Raw genomic sequence first — 10,126 nt, 5'->3', positions numbered from 1 at the left:
ATATATATATATATTTTTTGTTAAGCTATTTTATTTGTTTCTTATGTAGGAATATTTACGCGCGCGCGCGCGCGCACACGCACGCACACACACACACACACACACACACACACACACATATATATATATATATATATATATATATATATATATATATTATATCAAAGGTAAACAAAAAAATAAAAAATCAAATAGTTTAAATTTAAGAAAACCAAAGAGAATAAAAAGAAAGAGAAACGTGGGGAAAAAAATATAGCTCCGTAGAGTTTGGAGATAACTCGACATTGTTAAAAAAATATGATAATATGAAAAAATAAAAAACCAAATAGAAAAAAAATAAAGAATAAACAAAAAAAAGTTTCTCCAAACTCTTTGGAATAAACTTTTCGGAGAGTTTGGAGAAACTCTCCGCACTGTGCGGAGAGAGTTGATCTCTCCGCACGGTGCAGAGTTGTCCATAACTCTGCACTTTGTGGGAGTAACTCCGTACTTTTTTTTACAAGGTGTCCAATTCTTGACTAATTCTTGGGTCTGTGATCCGGCCCCTCTTCACACAGTTCGGTTAATCGCAGGATGTGCCTCCGACTGGCCAGGGTCCGAGCGCTCCCGACCTGGTCTGATAAAGTGCCAAGCAAGCCAATCCAAGTTGCACCTTGCCTTCCAAGAATAATCCTTGCCTTCCAAGTTCCCACTTGCCTTCCAAGAATAAATCCTTGCCTTTCAAGAATAAATCCTTGCCTTCCAAGAATAAATCCTTGCCTTCCAAGAGCCCCATGTTTCGAACTCACGACCTCTGCTCTGCCAGGTTTGACAGCGTCCGTCCTTTGCCAGTGGAGAAGTGCCCTGGGGGGCGAGTAACTCCGTACTTTGCTACCACAAAGTGTGGAGTTACTTCGCACAGTGTTGAGCAATTTTTTTTAAACATCTATAATAAAATTAGCAAAATTAAATGTTCGATATTTTTCCTACTTCTTCTAATATTATCGGTTAGTCTCTCTCGAAGTACTTGAAGTGCGCAAAAGTTAAGGATCAATGCTTTTTGGTTGCTACTATGTTCACTGTTGTCGTAAGAGGGGACATAGTTTGCTTACTTTTCCATACGAGTTTTGTCGTAAGGTGGAATATTTTCACTTTCAAAAAATGGGCTTTGCCTTGAGTTCTTAGATTCCTTATAATAAGACCGATTCACATATTGTTGTATAAAAAAAAGTCTATTGCATATTTTCTGTAACCTCGAAAATCCATTTTGATATCATCGTAAATTGCCTTTTTATGGGGACACTTGACAACTAACTCATGAGGCCATAATATTACCTTGTTTGATTCCCATTACTTGGTAATGAAAATGGGTAAAATAGTATTTTTTTTGAAAAATGAGTGGTTGAAAAAGAGGAAATTTTTTTGATTTACGTGTAATATTATTTTATAAAAAATTATATGGTTGAAAATAGAAGAGAGAAAAATAGAATGTAATATAATATAATTTAATGGGGGCAAACGGGGGATAAACAAATTCTCAAGCACTTGTGCATTTCCCAGAAAAGAAGTTGTCTTGGTAAAGCATCTATTCACGCTAACATCACGATATATTTCAAATTAAAATTCCAAAATTTTAGAAGCAAGAGATATTTTCTTAATTTTGAGGGGTATGATTGGTAATTCAAAACATTCAAAACTTAACCACCACCACAAAGTATTCTCATTTCTCTATCGGCCTCACCCTCACTGTTGGCCGTTGTTCTCTCTGTACATTAATGGCGTCTAAACTCTCACTAACTCACATATCTGTCCTTCAAAATTCCATCAAAACATTTCCAAAACACGCTCAAGCAATCCGTTTATTACCTCTTCTGCCACTGAATTCTCCTTCTTCCCAATATTTCTTCAAAACAAAAGCACAATCCACGCAATCTTTCTCAGTTTCAAATGCGGTTATAGATCAATTTGTTGAATCTTCAACTTCAGAATCAACTCAAGATTCCCAAACTATCCCTTCCGTACCCTCCTCATCCTCATCTCCATCTTCGTCTAAGGTCGTTCTCGTTGTTGGTGGCACTGGTGGTGTTGGTATTGCTGCTTTGCCCTCTTTAATTGTCACATAAGTATGCGTGGTATTAGAAATTGTGCAATGTTGTCTAATTGCGTGTTTGGTATTGTGGTACTGAGTAGGACAGGATGGTAGTTTAATTTTCTTCGACGACAGTGATGAATACTATGCAATCCACGCTACCAAACATGCCGGAAATGTATTTTTGCATGTTGGTTACGGTGTAGTGGTTTTCTTGTGCGATTTAAGTTACAGAAATTTGTATGTGAATTTTGTGGTCATTAAGTAATCATAGTACTGTCTTGTGATGTTTAAAATTCGAGTTTTTATAAGTTTCCTGATTATGATTTTAATTAACTCATTTGAGATCTTATTATATGAAAATCCGAATCTCTATTTACCTCTGGTGTATACTTGATTTCTGATGTTTATCGAAGAAATTTTTCATGGATATATTTCTGGTTCAATCTTGGTATTCTTTTAAGGTAGTACTAGTTACATTCAGAAAGTAGAAACTGTGGCCAACTCTATTTCTAAAATGAAAAAATAAGCGATTGTGTTTCTTAATGAAGAATTGCAGAAATGAAAGAACAGTCAAGAGCAGTTAAGCCTTTTTCTAATCCCGGATAAGCAGCTAAGAGCATTTTAATAGTGCAGCAGATCTTGTTAACATTTTAGACTCTACTTAGTGAGTTGCCTACCCTCGCCGGTGGACTGGTTTAGTTAGAGGATGGGACGATAGAGCTCAAATCAATCAAATACGTTTGTGACCTGACCCGGAGCCACTAGGATCTGTTGGTAAGTCTCATCTCGTGCTCGTACTTGGGCATGAAACGATAGCTATTCCTTGCATCGTTAAGAGTTATGGCTTACTTCTGAGCTTTCAGGGAAGGGAATGCCATTCTTCTTTATTTAAAGGTTTTCGTAGAGGGTACTAATAAGAAAGCTGTACTGAGGAGCCAATAGGTGGCTAATCTATCGGAAGGGAATGCAGAACCGCAGTGCCATTAATTTTTTGTCAAATACTTTTACAAAGTAGAAAAATCCTGCAAGGGGGCTTCACTTGCCACTTTAAGCCTCAAGGCTTTGAAGAATGTTAACAGCGATTTATGATTGTGAAGAGTAGTTCCTACTGTTTTCTTTTAAATACTTCTCAATTGGTATGCTCCATTAGTTGGAATAAGACTCTGAACAAAATCTTAAACATGGTACTTGGATTCGGCATGAATAGTCATATATATGCCATAATAGTCAAAGAAAAAAGAGTTAAATTTTGTGTATATTAGCGTTTATTTGTCATGTTATCTCACAGAATAAGTACATTTTTTATGTTTACCATAATAAGCTTGTATGAGATAAAGCATTTTATTTTTGAAGACGAAAAAGAAGTTATTTTGACGAGCCTTCTATCTATAAAACTCTTGCTGTACATATCTTTAGAATTATGTTAGCATATGAATCTGTTTTTCTATGCGTGTTGTTTTAGTTTAATCCAAATTTTTTCTATGCCACCTCTATTTATTTTCTGCATTTCTCACTCAGGGCAATTGGTTGTTGCATCATTGCTTGATCGCAACATCAAATCCCACCTTTTGATCCGAAAACCCGAGAAAGCCACTGCTCTTTTTGGGGAACACAGTGAGGATAAATTAAAGGTTTGGTATATCTTTTACAAGCTTATGAATCAATATTGTGATGACTAGTTGGTTAGTTTTTGAACCCTTTTTTTTCATATTAATCATTTGCTTTCTTTTGCAAATTATTAGTGTCCTTATCATCTGTTTGTATTTCTAAACATGCTAGGTGTTTAAAGGTGATACCAGGAACCGAGAGGATTTAGATCCTTCTGTATTTGAGGTTTGTATTGTCTTGCTCCTTTAGGAAAATTTAAGATGCTTGAAAGAAATTGTGAACTGGAATATTCAAGCAACTAAGATAAATTCGTTAATTCTAAAGCATTTTGACTTATAGGGTGTCACACACGTTATTTGCTGCACGGGAACAACGGCCTTTCCATCTAAGAGATGGGATGGAGATAATACCCCAGAAAGAACAGGTCGGTATAACTTTTGGATTGACCTTTTAAAAATGTACTTGCGCTTGATTTGTGCCTGTTCATATGATGCTATACTTATTTAGTCATACTTTTCAGCATTAAGTTGGAGCATCATCGAGCTAACAAAAACAGTTACTGGAATACTAAATTCGAGTGTTAAGACCCACAAAAGAAATTGAAAAACGTAGAAGGGAGGAAGTTTAGTCTACTAGTTCTACAGTTCGATCTGGACACGACCAATTTCTTGAATTGATCCAACAGAAACATATACATTTTGAGCATGGACTTCTATTAGCTGTCCCTCAGGAAGTACAGCTTTCTAGTTCACTAGTTTTCGAAACTCTGTCATCATTTATAGTAGTAATTTTCATTTCTAACTTCAACATGTTGGAGTTACCCATGTTAATACACATCACACCAAACAGGAAGAGCCTCAACTTCTATTCTTTAAGGGTGGGTTTGATTGGGCAAGTCAGTTTCGGTTCTTTCTGTGTTAGTGTTGGTGTTTTAAAATGAAGTTATAAAATTGCAATGGAGTGTTTTAACAATAAATATTATACGTTTGTAGATTGGGAAGGCGTGAGAAACCTTGTTCAGGCATTGCCTCCATCAGTGAAAAGATTTGTTCTTGTTTCATCAGTCGGTGTCACCAAGTTCAATGAACTTCCCTGGAGGTATGCCTACTATTTTGTAATGTTTACAAGGTGTGATTTGATCACAACTCCTTGCAAAGGATATGCAATTCTTTTTTCCTTTTGTCCTGTAGTATCATGAACCTTTTTGGTGTTCTAAAGTACAAGAAAATGGGGGAGGATTTTGTTCGCGATTCTGGTCTTCCATTCACCATAATCAGGTTCAGAAACCTGTTGTCTGTTTCATATTTGATAATTAATTATTCTGTTACCATCTGAGCCTTGTCTTATATTTTTACGTTTTTATTTCCTTGCGTTAGAGCGGGTAGGTTAACAGATGGACCCTACACGTCGTATGATCTTAATACTCTACTTAAGGCTACAGCTGGGGAACGCCGTGCAGTGGTTATAGATCAAGGTACTGACCTTTGGTACTTTCATATATATTTCATTTTTCAAATAGAACAACCTGAAAGATTCTGATTATATAGCAATTCAGGTAGCTTTTAGTATAAACCGTGAGATTTATGAGACTGCAGAAAAATGCTAGGACTAGAAATTAATCTTTGTATATGCCTCGTGAACTTGAACTTTAGAACTTAGAGTGGATGATTATTAATCTTTTATCAAAATCTTTGTATGGTTTCCAGGAGATAAACTCGTTGGAGAGGTTAGTAGGCTTGTCGTTGCAGAAGCTTGCATACAGGCATTGGACATAGATTTCACCGAAGGCCAAATTTACGAAATAAACTCAGTCCAGGTAACTCATCAAAGGGTAGCTTTACTCATTTTTTCTGTGCTTATACAAGTCAATTTATATTCTAAGCAAGCATCGCATAATATGTGTGTTTGTATCTAGAATTTATCGCACTCGGTTTTGAAATGATAAGTGGTTCAGGACTAACTCTGTAAGTGCACCAGCTCTAATACCAGTACCAATATTTGAACTGATGCAGGGAGAAGGTCCCGGAAACGATACACAAAAGTGGAAGGACTTGTTTAGAGCTGCTCAAAAGTCCTAATTCTATTGTGATTGATAGCACAAATATGGATTATAGTGAAGTTGTAAATAGTTGGCTACATGAAGTTGTAAAATTGGTCTTTCATAATATATTTTTGTAAACGAAGATCACATACAAAGTTATCACTTATCAGCAGAATCAGAACTGTTGATTCCTTAACTAGATTCTTCGATATTGTGCATTTTGAAATTCATAAGAATTAATACGTAGTTGGTTTTGTGACGTGGTTTTGGTTTGATTGACGAGTTGACAGTTTTTTGGTTCACCTCCTAATGCTGGCCAAGGAAATGTGTCAATTAGCTTGAACTAATGGAGAATAACCAATCGAAGATGATCATTTGGTGTATTTTGTTAGTTAAAGAATTTGGTGCGAGTGAACTTAGAGAGAGAGAGAAATGTAAGTGCACACGTTTCGCCTTTTATCAAAGAAATATGAAGGATTTGTAAAGTTAATTTTCGTCAATGAGATGCGTTTTCATAAATATAGGGTGCGAAGGGAGACATTTAACTAAATGCATAATTAATAAATAGATGTACCATTTTTGTCGATCGAAGTGCAAATAATTATGGTGGCATGGAACAACTTTTCATTGCCCACTGATTTTCGACAAAAAGGTTTGGTTCTATTTTTTATCTATTTTTTATTTTATTTTTTTCATTTCTCTCGATCGAAATTTTTCTGAAGAAAAATAAAATAGATGTGCATGACAAAAATATCCATAGAAAACGAGATCACGCGTCACAGACATTCAAACTCAGGGTAAGACTAGTGGTTGTCAACCAAGTGGAGACCTATGTACCTCTTTCTGAAATATTGAGGACCAAGATGTCTCAAAAAATTAAATAGACACTCAATAGCCGTATTTCTAAAGAATAGGGACTCCATCTGAAAATTTCCCTAATTTACCCCACNTCTCAAAAAATTAAATAGACACTCAATAGCCGTATTTCTAAAGAATAGGGACTCCATCTGAAAATTTCCCTAATTTACCCCACCTCTCTCACACGTGTATACATCAGCAGGCACGTGTACCAAAAGTAACTAGCACTTCTATTGGGCAGTACATCGTTCATCAAAACTTGTACCTCATTCTGGAGTAATCAAAATTACTCTGGCCTTGTGCGTTCCATTATTTGTACCGGGAAAATTGCAACGGAGGTCCTAAACCTTTCATTTTGTTGCAGAACATATCTTAACCTTTTATTTTTATGACTGCAATCTCAAACCTTTCACTTTAATTACAGCTGGAATCCATTGTACAGATTCCGTTAGTCAACTCTGAAATTAGATTTTTGACTCAAATTAACAAATGAAATGAGAGTAAAATGGTCCATTTATAGTCATATAATAAAATAATTAAATGAAAAGTAAAATAAAAAATAAACTTCATCTTCTCCAAAATACCTCCAACTCCAAAATCAACGGCCTCGCCACGCAAGTAGCCCAACTATCCCAGTACCTCCACGCCATCACCCGCCTCACCACCGCCTCCTCCAACATTTAAGAACGCCCTATTCGTCGTGGGGCTGCCAATCTCACAAAATCCCTCGACCATGATCTCGCCCTCTACCACAAATGTAAATACAAAAGACTAATATTCGCCGGCACGTTCTATCAATTATCACTATCACTAACTTAAAAAAAGTGGGTAACCTTGAGATTCTTCTTTAGTGGATGTTTAAGGGCTTCTTTCAATGTTTAAACCCAATTCTGAAAATGGGGCTATAAATTTATCTTTACCTCCAATTTCTAGTAATGATCCGATTTTATCTTGGGTGTGGTCTTATATAGCTGCCGTGCAAATGACTTTCTTTTTCCGATCCATTTGACATCCATTATTTGTTTCTTCTTCTTCTTTTTTTCTTTTTCATTTTTTTTTTCAGATTTTGCTTCAATTTTTAGATCTATTTCAGAGGCTCAAATTGAAATGGTTGGAATGTAAGATTTTGGGGAAGATAACCATGGATTTTAGAGGTTTGAAAGATAATTCTTGGGATAAAAATGAAATTTGCACTGAGGTATTTTTGCTGGTTGTGCGACAGTAACGATGATGGTTGGACAGTGCCGATGACAGTGATTGTGCAGTAGTGACGACTGTAGTTTTTGATTTTGAAGGTGGGGGTGTGGGTGGGGTGTTGTGGAGAAGATGAAGTTTATTTTTTATTTTGCTTTTTATTTAACTATTTAATTATAAGAATATAAACAGATCATTTTACCACTCATTTCATTTGTCAAATTGAGTCAAAAGCCCGATTTCAGTGTTGACTAACGGAATTTTGGATGGAATCCATTCAATGGACTCCGGCAGCAATTAAAATGAAAGGTTTGGGATTGCGATTGTAAATTTGAAAGGTTAAGATATAATCTGTAACAAAATGAAAGGTTTGGAACCTCTGTTGCAATTTTCCCTACAACTCTATAAACACGTCTCACCAAGGAAATATAACCTCATAAATCCAAATTCCGTCTCTGATAATACATACACATATACATACAGCTTTCTCTCTCTAAAGTTTATCTCTCTCTCTCTAGAATTTTTTTTCATCTTCTGAACATAATCGAACATCTCACCGGTAAAATTACATCCAGTGACCATCTTCGATTGATCGATTGGTTTAATTTCAATCCCTTTTGCTTCGGGATTCAATCAGCGTATCCGTTTTGTATAGGCTGATTAAACGATATCGTTTTTGAATTCTTTCTTTCCCGCTGCCGGCTTTTGCTGCTTCGCTTATTACCTGACTCCGACGAGCGTGCGATTGTTAACCACCTCATTCATTTACGAAAATACCTTGAACCGGATTTTAGAATTCCCTCCTTTTTTGTGATATATAGAGGTTAGTTTTCTGAGATGAAATTGAATTAAGAGCTCCTATGTTCGAATCGCTCTTCTACTTTCAGTTGAATTAGGGCTTTTTGCTTGTAGATTTAGGGTTTTTTTCAACTTTCTTTCAGCATAAAAAACTGCCGTTCTTTTCTCGTGTTTTCTCAATGGTTTCTGAGTGTCAGGTAACCGATCCATATGTTTTGCCGTTAAAATTTGCCGATTTTCGGTATTTGTTTATGTACAAAACTATTTAGATTCTTTGTGGTTTAATTATAGAATAGGGTAGTTTTTATGGTTCATCCAGGTATCTGAATGTTGTTGCATTTAACTTTCTTTTCAGAGCTTTTTTGGAGGGAGCTTTTCTGAGAAACTAATATATTGCATCTGTACTTTCCATTTCTGACGCACTGAAAACTAGGATTCCATGTGAAAATACGGTTATGGCCCTTTATAGGAATTTGTCAAGTGGAACAGTCGAGCAGAGTGCATTGAATGAGGAAAACCACTCACACTTGAGTATACATAATAATAACACACACAGGAATTTCGGTAACTCGGGTAGAGAAAATGAAGAAATATTGGAACCCATTTTGAGTAATAAAAGTGGAGAATACGGTGGTAGTAATTTCAGGGCAGAAAATACCCATCAGCCTTCAATGAGGAGTGCAAATGCTGTTGGGAAATGGGGTTCAAGTTTTTGGAAGGATTGTCAGCCCATGGAGTCCCATAGAGGGTTGGAGTCTGGGGAGGAATCTAAGAGTGGGTCAGAGTACAAAGGTTCCGAATTGGAGGGGGATTCTAATGGTGTAGAGGATAGGATAGATTCTGAAAATGATGAAATTAGGCAGAAAGAAGTTGACGACAAGGTTCGTCAGCGTGTTCTTGCAGATGATATGTTGTCTGATGAGTATTATGAGCAGGATGATGATGAGCGATTGCATCATCATAGAACATTGAACAAGACAAGCAGATTTAGTTCAAAGCCGCCCCCTCGTTCTGCTGCTGGAAACAGTGTTTATAAGAAGTCTAAAGGATTGAAAGCTGACCAATATGATGAAGACACCATTGATTATGAAGATGAAGAAGACAACGACGACGGTAGTTGTTTTCTTCCCTTTGATAATTATTTTCTGAAAAAATGCTCCTTCGCATTAGTCTGTGGAAGACACACCATTCAGTTTGTTGATATGGTAAATATTAAACTTGTTACATTTTCTTTTGCATGCAGAAGATGATCCTGAGGACGATGATTTCGATCCTGATTATGGTGCCACAAGTGGAGGAGGCAGGGGAAATAAGGTTATTATATGCATTGTTGTCTATGTGCATGATCTTGTTATTTTATTGTGTAATTTACCATATATGCATTGCATTTATTAAAATTCAGTTTTCGCTGGTTTGTCATTTGCAAAAGCTACATTGGTCTCCTGTCTCTTCTTAAACATGATGATGATGAAAATAATGACTATAATTAACAGTGTACTACGATTTAAAAGAATACTTTGCCACTCATACCACTATCTTCATGCATCATATTGTTA

The 10,126-nt window shown here is 36.1% G+C and overlaps 2 protein-coding genes across 2 annotated transcripts in view; both read left to right on the top strand.

The window, feature by feature from the left end:
- The first annotated feature begins 1,691 nt into the window (after positions 1-1,691).
- On the top strand, positions 1,692-5,979 carry LOC111391991 (uncharacterized protein At5g02240). Its single transcript, XM_023017283.1, has 9 exons — positions 1,692-2,067; positions 3,590-3,702; positions 3,851-3,904; positions 4,019-4,103; positions 4,672-4,777; positions 4,870-4,956; positions 5,056-5,153; positions 5,386-5,495; positions 5,692-5,979. The coding sequence occupies exons 1-9, from the start codon at positions 1,755-1,757 to the stop codon at positions 5,755-5,757; spliced, it is 1,032 nt and encodes a 343-aa protein (XP_022873051.1). The 5' UTR covers positions 1,692-1,754; the 3' UTR covers positions 5,758-5,979.
- Positions 5,980-8,224: 2,245 nt separating this feature from the next.
- Positions 8,225-10,126, top strand: part of LOC111392001 (protein CHROMATIN REMODELING 5-like) — a 25,458-nt gene continuing 23,556 nt past the window's right edge. Inside the window, exons 1-3 of the mRNA XM_023017291.1 lie at positions 8,225-8,595; positions 8,926-9,683; positions 9,814-9,884. Of these exons, the coding sequence (XP_022873059.1) occupies positions 9,026-9,683; positions 9,814-9,884 (729 nt within the window). The 5' untranslated portion in view covers positions 8,225-8,595; positions 8,926-9,025. The remainder of the gene's footprint in view (positions 8,596-8,925; positions 9,684-9,813; positions 9,885-10,126) is intronic.

Source organism: Olea europaea, unplaced genomic scaffold (genome assembly GCF_002742605.1).
Source record: "Olea europaea var. sylvestris unplaced genomic scaffold, O_europaea_v1 scaffold867, whole genome shotgun sequence".
Classification (NCBI taxonomy): Eukaryota; Viridiplantae; Streptophyta; class Magnoliopsida; order Lamiales; family Oleaceae; genus Olea; species Olea europaea.
The sequence above is the reverse complement of the archived record's forward strand: the minus strand, read 5'-3'. Positions and strand labels throughout refer to the sequence as shown.

Excerpts from the sequence above, each read along its gene's own strand:
- LOC111391991 (XM_023017283.1), top strand. The coding sequence starts at position 1,755 with ATGGCGTCTAAACTCTCACTAACTCACATATCTGTCCTTCAAAATTCC. Across the intron at positions 4,104-4,671 it reads TAATACCCCAGAAAGAACAG|ATTGGGAAGGCGTGAGAAAC; the intron begins GTCGGTATAACT and ends ATACGTTTGTAG. Across the intron at positions 4,778-4,869 it reads TTCAATGAACTTCCCTGGAG|TATCATGAACCTTTTTGGTG; the intron begins GTATGCCTACTA and ends TTTGTCCTGTAG.